Raw genomic sequence first — 24,253 nt, forward strand, 5'->3', positions numbered from 1 at the left:
GCCTTTAACATCCTACACAAGCTGGGCAGCAAGCAGGAGCCCATGGTGCGACCGGGGGACAGGGTGAGTACATGTAGAAGATCCATCCCTCCAATACTTTTACTAGTTATGATATTAATAATGGATATCCGAATTAAGGACAAGAAGGATTGTAATATTTTCTCCCTGCCTATGTTCCTCCGATCCCCCAGGTGGCGCTAGTGTTTCCTAATAATGACCCGGTGGCCTTCATGGTGGCCTTCTATGGCTGCCTGCTGGCTGAGGTGGTCCCTGTACCCATAGAGGTGCCCCTCACACGCAAGGCACGTCTACATAAATCTGGGTGTGGGGAAAAATGAATAGTCAGAGTCCAAGCACAGAGCCCTGGGGAACACCTTGTTTCATTCGCATACTGTTTGTTGTGTTGTATAAGCAATAAGCACATTCAAGCATGTATAGGAGTGTTTGTGTTGGACCTGAACATGTCTGTCTTGTCCAATAGGATGCTGGCAGCCAGCAGATCGGCTTCCTATTGGGTAGCTGTGGGGTTACCGTGGCGCTGACCAGTGATGCCTGCCATAAAGGCCTGCCCAAGAGTGCTACAGGAGAGATACCACAGTTCAGGGGTAAGTGTATGTGTGCGTGCATGAGAATGTGTTCTTGTTATCTAGTTCCTCAACAGTGTATGAGTGCAGCCAAATGATTCTCTGTCTCTCTAGGATGGCCTAAGCTGCTGTGGTTTGTGACTGAGTCGAAGCATCTCTCCAAGCCTCCCAGAGACTGGTTCCCTCACATCAAAGATGCAAACAGCGACACAGCATATATAGAGGTAATACATTCATTACATTTCCATTACAAAGAGAGCTTCTAATGTAAATCAATCTAAATTGCTTGAGCAGAACCCTAAGGGGTTTTAATGTATGTGTTTGTTAAACTACACCATACCACTGCTTTCACACTCTCTCTCTCCCTCTCTATCTTTCTGTATTTGTTCTCTCTCGCCCCTCAATCTATCTCTCCCGCTCCCTCTCCCTCTCTCTCTGTCTCTCACTGTCTCTGTCTCTGTCTCGCTCTCTCTCTGTCTCTCTGTCTCTCTGTCTCTCTGTCTCTGTCTCTGTCTCGCTCTCTCTCTCTCTCTCTCTCTCTCGCCCCTCTCTCTATCTCTCTCTCTCCCTCTGTCTCTCTCTCAATTCAATTCAATTCAATTCAAGGGCTTTATTGGCATGGGAAACATGTGTTAACATTGCCAAAGCAAGTGAGGTAGACAACATACAAAGTGAATATATAAAGTGAAAAACAACAAAAATTAACAGTAAACATTACACATACAGAAGTTTCAAAACAGTAAAGACATTACAAATGTCATATTATACATATATACAGTGTTTTAACAATGTACAAATGGTTAAAGGACACAAGATAAAATAAATAAGCATAAATATGGGTGTATTTACAATGGTGTTTGTTCTTCACTGGTTGCCCTTTTCTCGTGGCAACAGGTCACAAATCTTGCTGCTGTGATGGCACACTGTGGAATTTCACCCAGTAGATATGGGAGTTTTTCAAAATTGGATTTGTTTTCGAATTCTTTGTGGTTCTGTGTAATCTGAGGGAAATATGTCTCTCTAATATGGTCATACATTGGGCAGGAGGTTAGGAAGTGCAGCTCAGTTTCCACCTCATTTTGTGGGCAGTGAGCACATAGCCTGTCTTCTCTTGAGAGCCATGTCTGCCTACGGCGGCCTTTCTCAATAGCAAGGCTATGCTCACTGAGTCTGTACATAGTCAAGGCTTTCCTTAATTTTGGGTCAGTCACAGTGGTCAGGTATTCTGCCGCTGTGTACTCTCTGTGTAGGGCCAAATAGCATTCTAGTTTGCTCTGTTTTTTTGTTAATTCTTTCCAATGTGTTAAGTAGTTATCTTTATGTTTTCTCATGATTTGGTTGGGTCTAATTGTGCTGCTGTCTTGGGGCTCTGTAGTGTGTGTTTGTGTTTGTGAACAGAGCCCCAGGACCAGCTTGCTTAGGGGACTCTTCTCCAGGTTCATCTCTCTGTAGGTGATGGCTTTGTTATGGAAGGTTTGTGAATCGCTTCCTTTTAGGTGGTTGTAGAATTTAACAGCTCTTTTCTGGATTTTGATAATTAGTGGGTATCGGCCTAATTCTGCTCTGCATGCATTATTTGGTGTTCTACGTTGTACACGGAGGATATTTTTGCAGAATTCTGCGTGCAGAGTCTCAATTTGGTGTTTGTCCCATTTTGTGAAGTCTTGGTTGGTGAGCGGACCCCAGACCTCACAACCATAAAGGGCAATGGGCTCTATGACTGATTCAAGTATTTTTAGCCAAATCCTAATTGGTATGTTGAAATTTATGTTTCTTTTGATGGCATAGAATGCCCTTCTTGCCTTGTCTCTCAGATCGTTCACAGCTTTGTGGAAGTTACCTGTGGTGCTGATGTTTAGGCCAAGGTATGTATAGTTTTTTGTGTGCTCTAGGGCAACAGTGTCTAGATGGAATTTGTATTTGTGGTCCTGGTGACTGGACCTTTTTGGAACACCATTATTTTGGTCTTACTGAGATTTACTGTCAGGGCCCAGGTCTGACAGAATCTGTGCATAAGATCTAGGTGCTGCTGTAGGCCCTCCTTGGTTGGTGACAGAAGCACCAGATCATCAGCAAACAGCAGACATTTGACTTCGGATTCTAGCAGGGGAGGCCGGGTGCTGCAGACTCTTCTAATGCCCGCGCCAATTCGTTGATATATATGTTGAAGAGGGTGGGGCTTAAGCTGCATCCCTGTCTAACCCCACGACCCTGTGTGAAGAAATGTGTGTTTTTTGCCAATTTTAACCGCACACTTGTTGTTTGTGTACATGGATTTTATAATGTCGTATGTTTTACCCCCAACACCACTTTCCATCAGTTTGTATAGCAGACCCTCATGCCAGATTGAGTCGAAGGCTTTTTGAAATCAACAAAGCATGAGAAGACTTTGCCTTTGTTTTGGTTTGTTTGGTTGTCAATTAGGGTGTGCAGGGTGAATACATGGTCTGTTGTACGGTAATTTGGTAAAAGCCAATTTGACATTTGCTCAGTACATTGTTTTCATTGAGGAAATGTACGAGTCTGCTGTTAATAATAATGCAGAGGATTTTCCCAAGGTTACTGTTGACACATATTCCACGGTAGTTATTGGGGTCAAATTTGTCTCCACTTTTGTGGATTGGGGTGATCAGTCCTTGGTTCCAAATATTGGGGAAGATGCCAGAGCTAAGTATGATGTTAAAGAGTTTTAGTATAGCCAATTGGAATTTGTTGTCTGTATATTTGATCATTTCATTGAGGATACCATCAACACCACAGGCCTTTTTGGGTTGGAGGGTTTTTATTTTGTCCTGTAACTCTTTCAATGTAATTGGAGAATCCAGTGGGTTCTGGTAGTCTTTAATAGTTGATTCTAAGATCTGTATTTGATCATGTATATGTTTTTGCTCTTTATTCTTTGTTATAGAGCCAAAAAGATTGGAGAAGTGGTTTACCCATACATCTCCATTTTGGATAGATTATTCTTCGTGTTGTTGTTTGTTTAGTGTTTTCCAATTTTCCCAGAAGTGGTTAGAGTCTATGGATTCTTCAATTGCATTGAGCTGATTTCTGACATGCTGTTCCTTCTTTTTCCGTAGTGTATTTCTGTATTGTTATAGTGATTCACCATAGTGAAGGCGTAGACTCAGGTTTTCCGGGTCTCTATGTTTTTGGTTGGACAGGTTTCTCAATTTCTTTCTTAGATTTTTGCATTCTTCATCAAACCATTTGTCATTATTGTTAATTTTCTTCGGTTTTCTATTTGAGATTTTTAGATTTGATAGGGAAGCTGAGAGGTCAAATATACTGTTAAGATTTTCTACTGCCAAGTTTACACCTTCACTATTACAGTGGAATGTTTTACCCAGGAAATTGTCTAAAAGGGATTGAATTTGTTGTTGCCTAATTGTTTTTTGGTAGGTTTCCAAACTGCATTCCTTCCATCTATAGCATTTCTTAATGTTACTCAGTTCCTTTGGCTTTGATGCCTCATGATTGAGTATTGCTCTGTTTAAGTAGACTGTGATTTTGCTGTGGTCTGATAGGGGTGTCAGTGGGCTGACTGTGAACGCTCTGAGAGACTCTGGGTTGAGGTCAGTGATAAAGTAGTCTACAGTACTACTGCCAAGAGATGAGCTATAGGTGTACCTACCATAGGAGTCCCCTCGAAGCCTCCCATTGACTATGTACATACCCAGCGTGCGACAGAGCTGCAGGAGTTGTGACCCGTTTTTGTTGGTTATGTTGTCATAGTTGTGCCTAGGGGGGCATATGTGGGAGGGAATGCTGTCACCTCCAGGCAGGTGTTTGTCCCCCTGTGTGCTGAGGGTGTCAGGTTCTTGTCCGGTTCTGGCATTTAGGTCGCCACAGACTAGTACATGTCCCTGGGCCTGGAAATGATTGATTTCCCCCTCCAGGATGGAGAAGCTGTCTTCATTAAAATATGGGGATTCTAGTGGGGGGATATAGGTAGCACACAGGAGGACATTTTTCTCTGTTAGGATAATTTCTTTTTGAATTTCTAGCCAAATGTAGAATGTTCCTGTTTTGATTAATTTAATGGAGTGAGTTAGGTCTGCTCTATACCAAATTAGCATACCCCCTGAGTCCCTTCCCTGTTTCACACCTGGTAGTTTGGTGGATGGGACTACCAGCTCTCTGTAACCTAGAGGGCAACCAGTGGGTCCATCTCCTCTATACCAGGTTTCTTGCAGGATGACAATGTCTGTATTACCGATTTCTTTGGTGAAGTCCGGGTTTCTGCTCTTTAGGCCAAAGGCAGATGACCTCAGGCCTTGGATATTCCAGGATAATATAGTGAAGGCTTTTTGTTCCATAGAGTGTCCAATGTTGTTGGTCGTGGTTTGGCCTCAGGCCAGTAAGTGTGAGCAGAGCCTGCTGAGCATCTGGTACATGCCATTGGCTTGGGCGAGTGTGAGAGTGGGGGTTGGGACTGTTTGCCCGCTCACTACCTGGGCGTATGTGTGGCTTCCATGTTGAGGCCCTCTTTGCGGGGGTGGGGTGCATGGGGTGGGCAGGAGTGGCATAGGTCTGATCTGAGGGGGCCTAAATGGAGTGTGGGCATGGTTGACGTGGGGGGTGTTGATTGGTTGGGGTGGGGGTGTGGATGTGTCTGGGTGTACTGTGGTCTGGATGTAATTCCTCTTGGTGTGGGTCCAGGGGGGGTCCTGCAGATCTGGGAGGGTGTCTCGCTGGTCTGGGTGGTCTGGGTGGGGTGTCTATTGATCTGTTGCTCCTGTGTGAAGTGTTGGGGATACGTTTGAGAGCGATGTCCTTTAGAGTTCGGGCAAAGGTGGGCACTGCTGCCTTGTAGAGGTGGACCTGGTCATAGAGGCTGTTCAAGTCCAGGGTGGAGTGGTGGGCCAGGAAAACGTTTGGTTTTGAGGCACAGTCACGGGAAATACTTGCATTTACCCGCTGTATTGTGGCGGGGTGGAAGTCTTTTCGTGGTAGCAGGGTGGAGATAACCACTTGTGCGTTGGGGAAAGTAGAAGAAGCCTTTTCAATCACTCCCTTCAGTGCTGTGGCCACTCTTTCCTGCTGTGCTCTCAGGTCATTTGTGCCTGTGTGTATTATTATGTGGCTGGGTGAGCCTAGTTTGGCCTCAGACAGAAGGTCTAGGGCGCGCTGGGTGTTTGGACACCAGAGTTTAGACACACTGTGTTTGGGAAAAAGTTTTTTTTCTTCTATATATTTCCCATTTGAGTCCATAAGTAGTACAATCTGTGTCTTGTGTTTGTCCTCAGTGGGTGTGGGGGGTTGACAGAAGGGCTATCAGGGTGGCTGACAGGGGGTGCTCAGGGGGGTGAGAGCCTCTGGGCTTGGGGTTCTTCATTTGTCTGTTGTGCTGTGATGTCGACTCTATGGTCAGGGTCTGGTGTGGACTGTTCTGCTGTGGTGTCGAGACTTTTGTTGGGTGCTGAGGTGGGCTGTTCTGCTGGCTTCTCTGTGGGGGTGGCCACCTCTCTAGTGGGTTGTTCTCTGTCACACGCTGTCCCCCTCAACTTCTCCTCCATCCCCCTTACCCTCTCCTCCATCCCCCTCAACCTCTCCTCCACCAGCAGTCTGATACTCTCCTCTAGTGCTCTGTTCTGCTCCTCTTTCTCCTGTTGTATTTGTCTCACCACTGTCCAAAGTGCAGATATGTCTCTGTCCACCTCCAGCTCTCCGGGTCTGGTTAAGGGGCTGTTGTTGTGCTGGACTGTTGTCTGGGTCTGTGCTGACTGAAGTGTAATCACCTGCTGTTCCAGCTCCACCTGCCTTATCTCCAGCTGGGTGAATTTGTCCTTCATTTCAATGAGGGAGTGGTAATCTGTGCTGGGAGGTTGACCCTCCGCTGGGGGTTGCTCATCTGTGGGGTTACATAATGAAGAGGTCTGGTCTGATCCTCTCGGGGTGGGGGTATCTTTATCAAGGGAGAGCTTCTCCTGCTGGGCTAATTCTTTGATTAGGTGGAAGTCCAGCTGAAACTGTTTGTGGTTACTCTGTACCATTACTGTTCCGGACTTATAGATATTTATATTACTTTAACTCAGAGTCCTCGTTGTCAAGTATTCTGAGTTTCCACCCCTCGTTAATCCCCCCTCTCGTGACAGAGGGGTAGTGTGCTAATATAGCACTGTGCCATGCCAGGGGATGGTTTGTGTGGAAGATAAGGTTGCTGATGTTCCCATTTTTGTAATAGTCAGCAAAAAGTGTCTCTTGATTTTCCATAAGGAGCTTCATTTTGTAATCTTTTCTTGCCTTTTCATTCTTTACATGCACAGGGTACTGTATTTTAATTACCTCTGAACAGCGGGAGGGAGCTTCTAAGGCCTCTCCATTTGGTTGGGGTAGACTGTGTGACTCTCCTGCCATTGTTGGGCTAATGGACTTTGACACCTCTCACTTGACACGTCAGTGCTATTTGAAGCTGTATCAAGCTTGGCAGAATTATGTTAGAATTCAGTATGTTAGAATTCAGTCCTTATAAAGTAATGTTGTGTATATTTCTTCTTGGCTTTTGGAAAAAATAATATATAGTTTCAGACTAAGCATTACTCACTCAGTTCCAGGTTGGATGGTGTTTTCAGGTTTCTGTTGTTTTCCAGAGAATTTGCTGTATAGAGAAATAAATCTTGGTAGTTGTGAACCTTCCAGGTGATTCCGTAATTCCGTCCAAAATCAGGTTGTAGGTTTTAAGTTCTGATTTGAAGTGGGGGTTATGTTGTCGAGGGTAGAATCCAGTATGTGTTCCTGACAAAAAATCAAAGTTTATCTAACTCCTAATCTATCTTTTTTAAAGAAAATGCTGAAAAATGCAGGAGCTCATCTGATTGTGACTTCTGCTCTGCTCTGCTCTCTCTCGCTGTCTCTGTCTCTGTCTCTCTCTCTCTCTCTCTCTCTCTCTCTCTCTCTCTCTCTCCCTCTCTATCTTTCTGTATTTGTTCTCTCTCGCCCCTCTCTCTATCTCTCCCTCTCCCTCTCCCTCTCTCTCTGTCTCTCACTGTTTCTGTCTCTGTCTCTCTCTCTCTCTCTCTCTCTCTCTCTGTCTCTCTCTCTTTCTGTCTCTGTCTCCCTCTCTGTCTCTCTCTCTCTCTGTCTCCCTCTGTCTCTCTCTCTGTCTCTGTCTGTCTCTCTCTGTCTCTCTCTCTCTGTCACTCTCTCTTTCTGTCTCTGTCTCCCTCTCTGTCTCTCTCTCTCTCTCTCTCTGTCTCTGTCTCTGTCTCTCTCTTTCTGTCTCTCTCTCTGCCTCTCTCTGTCTGTCTCTGTCTCTGTCTCTGTCTCTGTCTCTGTCTCTGTCTCTGTCTCTCTCTCTCTCTCTCTCTCTCTCTCTCTCTCTCTCTCTCTCTCTCTCTCTCCCCCCAGTACAAGACCTGTAAGGATGGAAGTGTTCTGGGAGTCACGGTGATGAGGATCGCTCTGCTGACTCACTGCCAAGCCCTCACACAGTCCTGTGGCTACACAGAAGGTACTGTAAGACACACACTCTACACACACAACACTTTCGCTCTCACACACACACACACAAACACAAACATACTCTGCCAGGTAATCTCTCTAACGCTTTATTTCGCTTCAGTGATCTCTTGACGTCTGTCTCTCTCTTTGTCTCCGTCCCTCTCTTGCTCCCCCACTACCTCCTAACCCGTCTCCCCTCTTTCTCTGCAGCGGAGACCATAGTGAATGTTCTAGACTTTAAGAAGGACGTGGGACTGTGGCACGGCATCCTCACGGTAAGACCTGCTGCTACAGGTCAGGTTGTCAGGGAAAGTATGATAAGGAGTTAAGAGTTAGAGGTTAAAGGTTATGTGTATCTCCTATCTCCAGAGCGTGATGAATATGATGCATGTGATCAGCGTTCCCTACTCTCTGATGAAGGTCAACCCGTTGTCCTGGATACAAAAGGTCTATCACTTTAAAGGTCAGACACACCCACCTGTCAATCAACCACTCAATAGTAAATTCATATGTCAATCTACAAGATATTGTTATGAAGTCATTTGTCAATCATTCAGGAAGTATTTGATCTTAACTTAACGTTAACACTGATGTCGACACTGTGTGTGTTTCTCTCCAGCCAAAGTAGCGTGTGTAAAGTCCAGGGACATGCACTGGGCTCTGGTGGCCCACAGAGAGCAGAAGGACATCAGCCTGAGTTCCCTCCGGATGCTGCTGGTTGCCGACGGATCTAACCCTTGTAACTCTCACTTCCTATCTATCGAGATATTTTTCTCTTAGTCCTCTCTATTTTTCTTAGTCCTCTCTATTTTTCTCTTAGTCCTCTCTATTTTTCTCTTAGTCCTCTCTATTTTTCTTTTAGTCCTATCTATTTTTCTCTTAGTCCTCTCTATTTTTCTCTTAGTCCTCTCTATTTTTCTTAGTCCTCTATTTTTCTTTTAGTCCTCTCTATTTTTCTCTTAGTCCTCTCTATTTTTCTCTTAGTCCTCTCTATTTTTCTCTTAGTCCTCTCTTTCCTTCTGTCCTTTCCTTCTCCAGGGTCTATCTCGTCCTGTGACGCGTTCCTCAACGTGTTCCAGAGTAAAGGCTTAAGGTCAGAGGTCATCTGTCCCTGTGCCAGCTCCCCCGAGGCACTGACTGTTGCCATCAGAAGGTAGGCTCCGTCTACACTATCCCCTGACTAAGCACACAAACACACACGCACACCATCATCAGCAGCAGCATTCATTCTTGGTCGATCCTAGAGTAACAGGCTTAATATTTTGTTGGTTTGAAAAATGATTCTGTTAAAGTTAAGTGGCTGAAGGGACACTACCATCATCATCATCATCATCATCATCAGTGAGATCAGTCCTTTATATCGGTCTCTCTCTCTGATCCAGGCCAGTGGAGGACAGTAGCCAGCCACCAGGCCGAGGGGTTCTCTCCATGCAGGGTCTGAGTTACAGTGTGGTCCGCGTCGACACGGAGGAACGCCTGTCAGTCCTCACTGTGCAGGATGTGGGCACTGTCATGCCTGGAGGTAGGGGTGTGTGTGTGTGGGTGTGTGGTTAGGCCTGCCCTCTTCTTCAGCTCCAGTTGTGCAGTGTGTGTGTTCTGTCTCCAGCCCTGGTGTGTGTGGTGAAGCCAGACGGTGTGCCTCTCCTGTGTAAGACAGATGAGATCGGGGAGCTGTGTGTGTGTTCCGTTGCCACGGGAACATCGTACTACGGACTGACAGGCATGACCAAGAACACCTTTGAGGTGAGGACAGTAGGGTTTGTGTGTGTAACTTACATATAATGCCCATTTGTACTGTGTGTATAGCATGTACAACATTGGTGTGGGTGTATGTTCATGACATAATATGTGTGTATAATGTGGGTGTGTGTGTGTGTGTGTGTGTGTGTGTGTGTGTGTGTGTGTGTGTGTGTGTGTGTGTGTGTGTGTGTGTGTGTGTGTGTGTGTGTGTGTGTGTGTGTGTGTGTGTGTGTGTGTGTGTGTGTGTGTGTGTGTGTGTGTAGTGTGTGTGCGTGCGTGCGTGTGTGTGTGTGTGTAGGTGTTTCCAGTAGCATCCGGTGGAGGTCTGGTCAGTGAGTATGCGTTTGTCCGTACGGGGCTGCTGGGCTTTGTGGGTCCAGGTGGTCTGGTGTTTATCTCCGGCAAGATGGACGGCCTCATTGTGGTCAGCGGACGCAGACATAATGCTGATGACATCATAGCCACCGCACTGGCCGTGGAGCCAATGAAATTCATCTACAGAGGGAGGTATGCAACCGTGCAGTATTGTTTTGGACAAAGACACTGTAAATGACAGAGCCACATGTTCTGGTCAAAAGTTGTCAACTACATAGGGAATACTATTCTCCGTCTGTACTCACTGTACTCTCCATGTAAAAGATGTCAGTTAGAGAACATACTGATACTACCCTAACCATCTAACCCTCCCTCCCTCCCTCCCTCCCTCCCTCCCTCCCTCCCTCCCTCCCTCCCTCCCTCCCTCCCTGCCTGCCCCTCCCTCCCTCCCTCCCTCCCCCTCCCTCCCTCCCTCCCTCCCTCCCTCCCTCCCTCCCTCCCTCCCTCCCTCCCTCCCTCCCTGCCTGCCTGCCTGCCTGCCTCCCTCCCTCCCTCCCTCCCTGCCTGCCTCCCACCCTCCCCCTCCCTCCCTCCCACCCTCCCTCCCTCCCTCCCTCCCCCTCCCTCCCTCCCTCCCACCCTCCCTCCCTCCCTCCCTCCCACCCTCCCTCCCCTCCCTCCCTCCTCCCCCTCCCTCCCTCCCTCCCTCCCTCCCTCCCTCCCTCCCTCCCTCCCTCCCTCCCTGCCTGCCTGCCTGCCTGCCTGCCTGCCTCCCTCCCTCCCTCCCTCCCTGCCTCCCTCCCTCCCCCTCCCTCCCTCCCTCCCTCCCCCTCCCACCCTCCCTCCCTCCCACCCTCCCTCCCTCCCTCCCTCCCTCCCTCCCTCCCTCCCTCCCTCCCCTCCCACCCTCCCTCCCTCCCTCCCTCCCTCCCTCCCTGCCTGCCTGCCTGCCTGCCTCCCTCCCTCCCTCCCTCCCTGCCTCCCACCCTCCCTCCCACCCCCTCCCTCCCTCCCTCCCTCCCTCCCTCCCTCCCTCCCTCCCCCTGCCTCCCTCCCTCCCTCCCTGCCTCCCACCCTCCCTCCCTCCCTCCCTCCCTCCCTGCCTCCCACCCTCCCTCCCTGCCTCCCACCCTCCCTCCCTGCCTCCCACCCTCCCTCCCTGCCTCCCACCCTCCCTCCCTCCCACCCTGCCTCCCACCCTCCCTCCCTGCCTCCCACCCTCCCTCCCTCCCTCCCTCCCTCCCTCCAGGATAGCAGTGTTCAGTGTGACCGTGCTGCATGATGAGCGTATCGTGGTGGTAGCAGAGCAGAGACCAGACTCTACTGAGGAGGACAGCTTCCAGTGGATGAGCCGCGTTCTTCAGGTAACACCACCACAACATCACCCTACAGTACGACCATAATACAGGTAACAACACCACAACATCACCCTACAGTACGACCAGAATACAGGTAACACCACCACAACATCACCCTACAGTACGACCATAATACAGGTAACAACACCACAACATCACCCTACAGTACAACCAGAATACAGGTAACAACATCACCCTACAGTAACCATAAACATAACACCACCACAACATCCCTACAGACCATAATGCAGGTAACAACATCATACAGCATGACCATAATACAGGTAACACCACCACAACATCACCCTACAGTACGACCAGAAAACAGGTAACACCACCACAACATCACCCTACAGTACGACCATAATGCAGGTAACAACATCACCCTACAGCATGACCATAATACAGGTAACACCACCACAACATCACCTTACAGTACGACCATAATACAGGTAACAACACCACAACATCACCCTACAGTACGACCAGAATACAGGTAACAACACCACAACATCACCCTACAGTACGACCAGAATACAGGTAACAACACCACAAAATCACCCTACAGTACGACCAGAATACAGGTAACAACATCACCCTACAGTACGACCATAATACAGGTAACACCACCACAACATCACCCTATAGTACGACCATAATGCAGGTAACAACATCACCCTACAGTACGACCAGAATACAGGTAACAACACCACAACATCACCCTACAGTACGACCAGAATACAGGTAACAACACCACAACATCACCCTACAGTACAACCAGAATACAGGTAACAACACCACAACACCACCCTACAGTACGACCATAATACAGGTAACAACACCACAACATCACCCTACAGTACGACCAGAATACAGATAACAACACCACCCTACAGTACGACCATAATACAGGTAACACCACCACAACATCACCCTACAGTACGACCATAATACAGGTAACTCCACCTCAGCACAACCATAATGCAACCAGACCAGACAAAATGTGTGAATAAGCGAAACAGTGTATTTTATTTAGAGTCAATTCAAACTACTTTTTTCTACCTTGCACCTGGGAAATTGTTAGAGGTTTTTCATGATCTCTTGTCTCCTCCACTGTGTGTGTGTGTGTGTGTGTGTGTGTGTGTGTGTGTGTGTGTGTGTGTGTGTGTGTGTGTGTGTGTGTGTGTGTGTGTGTGTGTGTGTGTGTGTGTGTCTATGTGTGTGCTTGTGTGTTTAATTGATAGGCGATAGACAGTATCCATGGTGTGGGTGTGTTCTGCCTGGGGTTAGTTCCAGCCAACACCCTCCCTAAAACCCCCCTTGGGGGTCTACACCTGTCTGAGACCAAACAGCTGTACCTGGAGGGGGGGCTGCACCCCTGTAACGTCCTCATGTGTCCTCACACCTGTGTTACCAACCTGCCCAAACCACGACAGAAACAACCAGGTGAGAGAGAGAGAGAGAGAGACAGAGAGTGTGCGCGTGTTTAGCAGAGCTGATTTTATTTATTTATTTCACCTTTATTTAACCAGGTAGGCTAGTTGAGAACAAGTTCTTATTTACAACTGCGACCTGGCCAAGATAAAGCAAAGCAGTGCGACACAAACAACAACACAGAGTTACACATGGAATAAACAAAACATACAGTCCATAACACAATAGAAAAAAAGAGTCTATATACAGTGTGTGCAAATGAGTTAAGATAAGGGAGGTAAGGCAATAAATAGGCCATAGTGGTGAAATAATTACAATTTAGCAATAAACACTGGAGTGATAGAGACTGGAGTGATAGGTGTGCAGAAGTTGAATGTGCAAGTAGAAATACTGGGGTGCAAAGGAGCAAAACAATTCAAATGAATAACAGTATGGGGATGAGGTAGCTGAATGGGGTATTAACATATGGGCTATGTACAGGTGCAGTGATCTGTGAGCTGCTCTGACAGTTGATGCTTAAAGTTAGTGAGGGAGATATGGGACTCTAGCTTCAGTGATTTTTGCAATTCGTTCCAGTCATTGGCAGCAGAGAACTGGAAGGAAAGGCGGCCAAAGGAAGAATTGGCTTTGGGGGTGACCAGTGAAATATACCTGCTGGAGCACGTGCTACAGGTGGGTGCTGCTATGGTGACCAGTGAGCTGAGATAAGGCGGGGCTTTACCTGGCAAAGACTTATAGATGACCTGGAGCCAGTGGGTTTGGTGATGAATATGAAGTGAGGGCCAGCCGACGAGAGCATACAGGTCGCAGTGGTGGGTAGTATATGGGGCTTTGGTGACAAAACGGATGGCACTGTGATAGACTGCATCCAATTTGCTGAGTAGAGTGATGGAGGCTATTTTGTAAATGACATTGCCGAAGTCAAGGATCGGTAGGATAGTCAGTTTTACGAGGGTATGTTTGGCAGCATGAGTGAAGGATGCTTTGTTGCGAAATTGGAAGCCGATTCCAGATTTAATTTTGGATTGGAGATGCTTATTGTGAGTCTGGAAGGAGAGTTTAGTCTAACCAGACACCTAGGTATTTGTAGATGTCCACATATTCTAAGTCAGAAGCGCTGGACAGGCGGGCAGGTGCTGGTAGCGATCGGTTGAAGAGCATGCATTTAGTTTGACTTGCATTTAAGAGCAGTTGGAGGCCACGGAAGGAGAGTTGTATGGCATTGAAGCTCGTCTGGAGGTTAGTTAACACAGTGTCCAAAGAAGGGCCAGAGGTATACAGAATGGTATGGTCTGCGTAGAAGTGGTTCAAAGAATCACCAGCAGCAAGAGCGACATCATATACATTGTATACAGAGATAAGAGTCGGCATGAGAATTGAACCCTGTGGCAGCCCCATAGAGACTGCCAGAGGTCTAGACAACAGGCCCTCCGATTTGACACACTGAACTCTGCCTGAGAAGTAGTTGGTGAACCAGGCGAGGCAGTCATTTGAGAAAAAAAGGCTGTTGAGTCTGCCGATAAAAATGTGGTGATTGACAGAGTCGAAAGCCTTGGACAGGTCGATGAATACAGCTGCACAGTATTGTCTCTTATCGATGGAGGTTATGATATCGTTTAGGACCTTGAGCATGGCTGAGGTATACCCATGACCAGCTCTGAAACCAGATTACATAGCGGAGAAGGTACGGTGAGATTCGAAATGGTCGGTGATCTGTTTGTTTGGCTTTTTAAAAATTTTGATATAGGTCTGTAGCAGTTTGGGCCTAGAGTGTCTCCCCCTTTGAAAAGGGGGATGACCACTGCAGCTTTCCAATCTTTGGGGATCTCAGATGATACGACAGTGAGGTTGAACAGGCGAGTAATAGGGGTTGCAACAATTTTGGCTGATAATTTTAGAAAGAGAGCGTCCAGATTGTCTAGCCCAGCTGATTTGTAGGGGTCCAGATTTTGCAACTCTTAGAACATCAGCTATCTGGATTTGGGTGAAGGTGAAATGGGGGAGGCTTTTGCAAGTTGCTGTGGGTGGTGCAGTGCTGTTGACCAGGGTAGGGGTGGCCAGGTGGAAAGCATGGCCAGCTGTAGAAAAATGGTTATTGAAAGTGCAGTGGGCAGCTGGGAGGAGGTGCTCTTATTCTCCATGGACTTTACAGTGTCCCAGAACTTTTTGGAGTTTGTGCTGCAGGATGCAAATTTCTGTTTGAAAAAGGCTTTCCTAACTGCCTGTGTATGTATATTGGTTCTTATTTTCCCTGAAAAGTTGCATATCGCGGGGGCTACTCGATTCGAATGCAGTACACCACAGGATGTTTTTGTGCTGGTCAGTCAGGTCTGGAGTGAACCATGGGCTATATCTGTTCTTAGTTCTACATTTTTTGAATGCTTATTGAAGATGGTGAGGAAAGCACTTTAAAGAATAAACAGGCATCTTCTACTGATGGATTGAGGTCAATATCCTTCCAGGATACCCGGGCCAGATCGATTAGAAAGGCCTGCTCGTTGAAGTGTTTTAGGGAGCGTTTGACAATGATGAGGGGTGGTTGTTTGACCGCAGACCCAAAATGGATGCAAGCAATGAGGCAGTGATCTCTGAGATCCTGGTTGAGGACAGAGGTGTATTTGGAGGGCGGGTTGGTTAGGATATCTATGAGGGTGCTTGTGTTTACAGATTTGGGGTTTTACCTGGTAGGTTCATTGATGATTTGTGTGAGATTGAGGGCATCAAGCTTAGATTGTAGGATGGCCAGGGTCTTAAGCATGTCCCAGTTTAAGTCACCTAACAGCACGAGCTCTGAAGATAGATGGGGGGCAATCAATTCACATATGGTGTCCAGGGCACAGCTGGGGCAGAAGGTGGTCTATAGCAAGTGGCAACGGTGAGAGACTTGTTTCTGGAAAGGTGGATTTTTAAAAGTATAAACTCAAATTGTTTGGGCACAGACCTGGACAGTAAGACAGAACTCTGCAGGCTATCTCTGCAGTAGATTGCAACTTCACACCCTTTCGCAGTTCTATCTTGTCCTAAAATGTTATAGTTAGGGATGGAAATTCAGGGTTTTTGGTGGTCTTCCTAAGCCAGGATTTAGACACGACTTGGACATCCGGGTTGGCAGAGTGTGCTAAAGCAGTGAATAAAACAAACTTAGGGAGGAGGCTTCTAATGTTAACATGCATGAAACCAAGGCTTTTACGGTTAGAGAAGTCAACAAATGAGAGTGCCTGGGGCATGGTAGTGGAGCTAGGCACTGCAGGGCCTGGATTAACCTCTACATCACCAGAGGAGCAGAGGAGGAGTAGGATAAGGGTACGGCTAAAGGCTATAAGAACTGGTTGTCTCGTGTGTTCAGAACAGAGAGTAAAAGGAGCAGGTTTCTGGGCGCGGTAGAATAGATTCAATGCATAATATACAGACAAAGTTATGGCAGGATGTGAGTACAGTGGAGGTGAACCTAGGCATTGAGTGACGATGAGAGAGGTATTGTCTCTAGAGACATTAATTAAACCAGGTGAGGTCACTGCATGTGTGGGAGGAGGGACAAGAGGGTTAGCTAAGGCATATTTAGCAGGGCTGGAGGCTCTACAGTGAAATAAGACAATAATCACTAACCAGAACAGCAATGGACAAGGCATATTGACATTAGGGAGAGTCATGCGTAAAAGAGTGATCATTGGGTCCAGTGAGTAGCTGGGTGGGCTGGAGACACGGCGATTCAGACTGCTAGCGTGCCGGGGATAGTAGAAGGGCCTTAGAGGGACATCACAACAGGAGAAGTCTGTTGTAGCCCCTTTGTGCGGTTACGTCAGCAGACCAGTCGTGATGGATCAGCAGGGGTCCGTGTAGTTAAAGGGTCCAGGCCAATTGGAAAAACAGGTATTGTAGCCCAAAAAATTGGCTGATGGACCTCTTAAGCGAACAGTCCAGTATGCTCTAGGCACCTAGCGGGCCGTGGCAAGCAGGCTAGCAGATTGGCATTCCGGGGACATCAGGACAGAGGAGCCTGTTGAAGAAAACCCTCAGCGGATTATGTCGGTAGTCCAGTCGTGATGGATCGGCGGGGCTCCGTATCGGCAATAAAAGGGGTCCAGGCCAATTGGCAAAATAGATATTGTAGCCCAAGGAGTGGCTGATGGACCTCTTCGGCTAGCCGGGAGATGGGCCTAGCATAGGCTAGCTCCAAGCTAATTGGTGCTTGCTTCGGGACAGAGACGTTATCCAGGAGAACCCAATCGGATAGCAGCTATCTAGCTGCGATGATCCAGGTGAAGAGGTTCAGAGCTTGCGGTAGGTATCCAGGGATATGGAGAAAAATATGTCCGATAAGCTCTGGGTTGAATCGCGTTGTGCAGACTGGCAGGAGTTGTCCGGGCTAAAGGTTAACTGATGACTGCTAGCAGTGGCTAGCTGACTACTAGCTAGTAGCTAGTTAGCTGGCTAGCTTCTGTTGGGGGTTCCGGTTCTAGAGTAAAGATAACAGCAGATAAATACCACATTGGGTGAAGTGGGTTGCAGGAGAGTATGTTGAGGTTGGGGTTAAGAAAAATATTTTTAAAAATATGTGAAGAAAAAAGATATATACACAGGACACGACAAGACAAAGACAAAAGACGCCTGACTGCTACACCATTTGGAATGAAAATGAATTTAGAATTTAGTGAACGATGAGGAGCAACTTTGCCGGAAACCTGAAGAACATTGTTAGCTCTTATAGCTCTCAAGCTGCTTGTTGTATCTGGTCATTCAAATCATGTTTTGGATGTGTCCTGACCTCGTGTGTGTGTGTGTTGTAGAGATTGGCCCTGCCTCTGTGATGGTGGGGAACCTGGTGTCTGGGAAGAGGATCGCTATGGCCAGTGGCAGAGACCTGGGACAAACTGATGACAATGACCAGGTAACACATCGTTTGTGTATTTCTTCCCCCTGACATACACACTGGATTTTATAATGTGTTTTAAACTGTGATGGATTATAGTTATTACACAGTCTGTGATGGCATATCATGTTGTGTGTTCTGTAGTTCCTGTTCCTGTCAGAGGTTCTGCAGTGGAGATCTCAGACTACGCCTGAACACATCCTCTACACACTGCTTAGCTCCCGGGTAACACACGCACACACGCACGCACGCACGCACACACACACACACACACACACACAAACGCGCGCACGCACATACACACAGCAGTGGAGGCTGGTGGGAGGAGCTATAGGATGACAGGCTCATTTTAATGGCTGAAATGGAGTAAAAGGAACAGAGTCAAATATGTGGTTTCCACATGTTTGATGTGTTTGATACCGTTCCATGAATTCCATTCCAGCCTTTACAATGAGCCTGTCCTCCTATAGCTCCTCCCACCAGCCTCCATTGACACACACACACACACACACTTATGCCATGGATTTTTTAAGGACTCTGATTGTCTTGGACTCTGATTGTTAAGGATTCTGATTGGAATCTGATTGTGAAGGACTCTGATTGGACTCTGATTGTGAAGGACTCTGAATGTTTACGAACTCTGATTGGACTCAGATTGTTACGGACTCTGATTGTTACAGACTCTGATTTGACTCTGATTGTTACAGACTCAGATTGTTACAGACTCTGATTGGAATCTGATTGTTAAGGACTCTGATTGGACTCTGATTGTTACAGACTCAGATTGTTACGGACTCTGATTGTTACGGACTCTGATTGGACTCTGATTGTTACAGACTCAGATTGTTACGGACTCTGATTGGAATCTGATTGTTAAGGACTCTGATTGTTACGGACTCTGATTGTTTACAGACTCTGATTGGACTGATTGTTATGTTACGGACTCTGATTGTTTACAGACTCTGATTGGACTGATTGTTATGGACTCTGATTGTTAGACTCTGATTGTTACGGACTCTGATTGTTACAGACTCAGATTGTTACGGATTCTGATTTTTACGGACTCTGATTGGACTCTGATTGTTACAGACTCAGATTGTTAAGGACTCTGATTGGACTGATTGTTATGGACTCTGATTGTTTCAGACTATTATGGACTCTGATTGGACTGATTGTTATGGACTCTGATTGTTACGGACTCTGATTGGAATCTGATTGCGCTCTATCACTCCATCTTTCTCTAGGGAGCGGTGTCTAGTTCTCTGACGTGTCTTCAGCTCCATAAGAGGGCAGAGAGAGTTGCTGCTCTGCTGCTGGAGAGAGGAGGACTACAGGAGGGAGACCACATAGCACTGGTCTACCCACCAGGTAACACGCACGCACGCACGCACGCACGCGTGCACACACACACACACACACACACACACACACACACACACACACACACACACACACACACACACACACACACACACACACAGCATATGTGTACACCCAAATACACTTTTCACTTCTCTCTCCTATGTGTGTTTCAGGTATAGACCTAATTGCAGCGTTCTACGGTTGTCTGTATGCTGGCTGTGTTCCTATCACGGTCCGACCGCCCCACCCACAGAACATCTCAACCACACTGCCCACGGTCAAGATGATCGTAGAGGTGAGAGGTCAACGACTGTGGTAAACTAGAGGTCAATACTGCCCAGGCAGCCGGTAGAGAGGAGGTAGAAGAATAAGAGAATGTAGTAGCATCTCTCACTCTCTTCATCTATCTCTCTCCATCTATCTCCCTCTCTCCCTTCATCTCCCTCTCTCTCTTCATCTATCTCTATCTCTCTGTCTCTTCATCTATCTCCCTCTCTCCCTTCATCTCCCTCTCCCTCTCTCTCTCTCTCTCTCCATCTATCTCATCTATCTATCTCTCTCTTCATCTACCTCTCTCTCTTCATCTATCTATTTCTCTCTTCATCTATCTATCTCTCTTGTCATCTCTCTCTCTTCCTTCATCCATCTCTCTCTCTTCATCTATCTCTCTCTCATCTATCTCTCTCTCTCTGTCTCTTCATCTATCCCTCTCTCCCTTCATCTTCTCTCTCTCTCTCTCTCTCTCCATCTATCTCATCTATCTTCCTTCATCTACCTCTCTCTCTTCATCTATCTATCTCTCTCTTCATCTATCTCTCTTCATCTATCTATTTCTCTCTTCATCTATCTATGACCTCTCGGTCATCATCTACCTCTCTCTCTTCATCTACCTCTCTCTCTTCATCTATCTATCTCTCTCTTCATCTATCTATTTCTCTCTTCATCTATCTATTTGGCTCTCATCTATCTATCTCTCTCTTCATCAGCCCTCTCTTCATCCATGTACTGTATCTTCATCTGTTCTCTTCATCACCTCTTTCTCTCCCTTCATCTACGTATCTCTCTCTCTCTCTTCATCTATTTTCTCTCTCCCTTCATCTATCTCTCTCTCCCTCCAGGTCAGTCGTTCAGCCTGTGTGATGACCACAGCGGTCATCTGTAAGCTGTTGCGGTCCAAGGAGGCGGTCGCTACAGTTGACATCAGGAACTGGCCTCCCGTCCTGGACACAGGTCAGCCCTGACCACATGTACTGTATCTGTCAGAATGTTAGCTGGATGTTTGTTCTGTATCTATCAGAATGTTAGCTGGATGCTTGTACTGTATCTATCAGAATGTTAGCTGGATGTTTGTCCTGTATCTGTCAGAATGTTAGCTGGATGTTTGTTCTGTATCTATCAGCATGTTAGCTGGATGCTTGTACTGTATCTATCAGAATGTTAGATGGATGTTTAAACTGTATCTATCAGAATGTTAGCTGGATGTTTGTACTGTATCTATCAGAATGTTAGCTGGATGTTTGTACTGTATCTGTCAGAATGTTAGATGGATGTTTTAAACTGTATCTATCAGAATGTTAGCTGGATGTTTGTACTGTATCTATCAGAATGTTAGATGGATGTTTAAACTGTATCTATCAGAATGTTAGCTGGATGTTTGTTCTGTATCTATCAGCATGTTAGCTGGATGCTTGTACTGTATCTATCAGAATGTTAGATGGATGTTTAAACTGTATCTATCAGAATGTTAGCTGGATGTTTGTACTGTATCTATCAGAATGTTAGCTGGATGTTTGTACTGTATCTGTCAGAATGTTAGCTGGATGTTTGTACTGTATCTATCAGAATGTTAGCTGGATGTTTGTCCTGTATCTGTCAGAATGTTAGCTGGATGTTTGTTCTGTATCTGTCAGAATGTTAGCTGGATGTTTGTACTGTATCTATCAGAATGTTAGCTGGATGTTTGTCCTGTATCTATCAGAATGTTAGCTGGATGTCTGTACTGTATCTATCAGAATGTTAGCTGGATGTTTGTACTGTATCTGTCAGAATGTTAGCTGGATGTCTGTACTGTATCTGTCAGAATGTTAGCTGGATGTCTGTACTGTATCTGTCAGAATGTTAGCTGGATGTTTGTACTGTATCTGTCAGAATGTTAGCTGGATGTTTGTACTGTATCTATCAGAATGTTAGCTGGATGTTTGTACTGTATCTATCAGAATGTTAGCTGGATGTTTGTACTGTATCTATCAGAATGTTAGCTGGATGTTTGTACTGTATCTATCAGAATGTTAGCTGGATGTTTGTACTGTATCTGCCAGAATGTTAGCTGGATGTTTGTACTGTATCTGTCAGAATGTTAGCTGGATGTTTGTACTGTATCTGTCAGAATGTTAGCTGGATGTTTGTACTGTATCTATCAGAATGTTAGCTGGATGTTTGTACTGTATCTATCAGAATGTTAGCTGGATGTTTGTACTGTATCTATCAGAATGTTAGATGGATGCTTTATGTTCAGAATGTTAGCTGGATGTTTGTACTGTATCTATCAGAATGTTAGATGGATGTTTAAACTCTATTTATCAGAATGTTAGCTGGATGTTTGTACTGTATCTATCAGAATGTTAGCTGGATGTCTGTACTGTATCTATCAGAATGTTAGCTGGATGTCTGTACTGTATCTATCAGAATGTTAGCTGGATGTTTGTACTGTATCTATCAGAATGTTAGCTGGATGTTTGTACTGTATCTATCAGAATGTTAGCTGGATGTTTGTACTGTATCTGTCAGAATGTTAGCTGGATGTTTGTACTGTATCTGCCAGGCTGTTGTCTGGATGTCTGTACTGGTGTATAACTCAATCAATCAATCAATCAAATGTATTTATAAAGCCCTTCTTATATCAGCTGATATCTCAGTGCTGTACAGAAATCCAGTCTAAAACCCCAAACAGCAAGCACTGCAGGTGTAGAAGCACGGTGGCTAGGAAAAACTCCCTAGAAAGGCCGGAACCAAGGATGAAACGTAGAGAGGAACCAGGCGAAAGGGGTGGCCAGTCCTCTTCTGACTGTACCAGGTGGAGATTATAACGGAACATGGCCAAGATGTTCAAAAGTTCATAGATGACCAGCAGGGTCAAATAATAATAATTACAGTGGTTGTAGAGGGTGCACCAGGTCAGCACCTCAGGAGTAAATGTCAATTGGATCTTCATAGCCGATCATTCCAAGTATCTCTACTGCTCCTGCTGTCTCTAGAGAGTCTGTCTCTAACTGAATATTATTGTGTTATCAGATGACCTGCCAAAGAAGAAGTCTCCAGCGCTGTATAAGCCCTGTAACCCTGATGCCCTGGCCTACCTGGACTTCAGTGTGTCCACTACTGGCATGCTGGCTGGAGTACAGGTAACATTAAGCCCTAACCTCTGACCCCTAACCCGTGTTCTGACCTTTAACCCTACCTGGACTTCAGTGTGTCCACTACTGGCATGCTGGCTGGAGTACAGGTAACATTAAGCCCTAACCTCTGACCCCTAACCCCTGTTCTGACATTTAATCCTACCTGGACTTCAGTAGTGGACACACTGGACTTCAGTTTGTCCACTACTGGCATGCTGGCTGGAGTACAGGTAACATTAAGCCCTAACCTCTGACCTCCATCCCTGACTTTTATCCCCTTTTTTTCTGGTTGTGTGTGTGTGTGTGTGTGTGTGTGTGTGTGTGTGTGTGTGTGTGTGTGTGTGTGTGTGTGTAGATATCCCATAATGCAGTGGGAGCGTTCTGTCGGTCAGTGAAGCTGCAGTGTGAACTGTATCCCTCCAGAGAGGTAGCAATCTGTCTCGACCCCTACTGTGGCCTGGGCTTCGTCCTCTGGTGTCTCTGCAGGTACACACACACACAACCGTAACACATGCACAGAGGCACGCATGCACGAACACATACACACACACACACCAATTCTACAACAGTTTCAATATCCAACAACTGACTTCCCTTTCTAACCTTTAACTCTCTCTTCAGTGTGTACAGTGGCCATCAGTCGATCCTGATCCCTCCAGTAGAGTTGGAGTCTAACCCAGCCCTGTGGCTGCTTGCTGTCAGCCAGCTCCGAGTCAGAGACACCTTCTGTTCCTACAGCGTCATGGAGCTCTGCACCAAAGGACTGGGCCTGCAGACAGAGGCACTGAAGGTACACACACGCTAGAGTTCTCATCAAACACACGCTAGAGTTCTCACCACACACGCTAGAGTTCTCATCAAACACACGCGAGTGTTCTCATCAAACACATGCTAGAGTTCTCATCAAACACACGCTAGAGTTCTCACCACACACACGCTAGTGTTCTCATCAAACACACGCTAGTGTTCTCATCAAACACACGCTAGTGTTCTCATCAAACACACGCTAGTGTTCTCATCAAACACACGCTAGTGTTCTCATCAAACACATGCTAGAGTTCTCATCAAACACACGCTAGTGTTCTCATCAACACACGCTAGTGTTCTCATCAAACACACGTTCTCACCACACACACTCTAGAGTTCTCATCAAACACACGCTAGAGTTCTCATCAAACACACGCTAGAGTTCTCACCACACACATGCTAGAGTTCTCACCACACACACGCTAGAGTTCTCACCACACACACGCTAGAGTTCTCACCACACACACTCTAGAGTTCTCATCAAACACACGCTAGTGTTCTCATCAAACACATGCTAGAGTTCTCATCAAACACACGCTAGAGTTCTCATCAAACACACGCTAGAGTTCTCACCACACACACGCTAGTGTTCTCATCAAACACACGCTAGTGTTCTCATCAAACACACGCTAGAGTTCTCATCAAACACACGCTAGAGTTCTCATCAAACACACGCTAGAGTTCTCACCACACACATGCTAGAGTTCTCACCACACACACGCTAGAGTTCTCACCACACACACGCTAGAGTTCTCACCACACACACTCTAGAGTTCTCATCAAACACACGCTAGTGTTCTCATCAAACACATGCTAGAGTTCTCATCAAACACACGCTAGAGTTCTCATCAAACACACGCTAGAGTTCTCACCACACACACGCTAGTGTTCTCATCAAACACACGCTAGTGTTCTCATCAAACACACGCTAGAGTTCTCATCAAA

The 24,253-nt window shown here is 46.4% G+C and overlaps 1 protein-coding gene across 1 annotated transcript in view; it reads left to right on the forward strand.

The window, feature by feature from the left end:
• The window catches only part of LOC112227480 (disco-interacting protein 2 homolog C), a 38,842-nt gene that overhangs the window by 8,051 nt on the left and 6,538 nt on the right, over positions 1-24,253 (forward strand). Inside the window, 22 exon segments of the mRNA XM_042308790.1 lie at positions 1-63; positions 192-302; positions 482-605; positions 699-808; positions 7,935-8,037; positions 8,238-8,302; positions 8,397-8,490; positions 8,647-8,766; positions 9,066-9,180; positions 9,410-9,549; positions 9,634-9,770; positions 10,066-10,274; positions 11,332-11,446; positions 12,685-12,886; positions 17,662-17,762; positions 17,889-17,969; positions 18,989-19,112; positions 19,280-19,401; positions 20,225-20,336; positions 22,398-22,507; positions 22,857-22,987; positions 23,123-23,291. The exon segment at positions 1-63 is cut by the window's left edge and continues 29 nt beyond it. Coding sequence (XP_042164724.1) covers positions 1-63; positions 192-302; positions 482-605; positions 699-808; positions 7,935-8,037; positions 8,238-8,302; positions 8,397-8,490; positions 8,647-8,766; positions 9,066-9,180; positions 9,410-9,549; positions 9,634-9,770; positions 10,066-10,274; positions 11,332-11,446; positions 12,685-12,886; positions 17,662-17,762; positions 17,889-17,969; positions 18,989-19,112; positions 19,280-19,401; positions 20,225-20,336; positions 22,398-22,507; positions 22,857-22,987; positions 23,123-23,291 — 2,658 coding nt within the window.

The sequence above is a fragment of the Oncorhynchus tshawytscha genome, linkage group LG29 (genome assembly GCF_018296145.1).
Source record: "Oncorhynchus tshawytscha isolate Ot180627B linkage group LG29, Otsh_v2.0, whole genome shotgun sequence".
Lineage (NCBI taxonomy): Eukaryota > Metazoa > Chordata > Actinopteri > Salmoniformes > Salmonidae > Oncorhynchus > Oncorhynchus tshawytscha.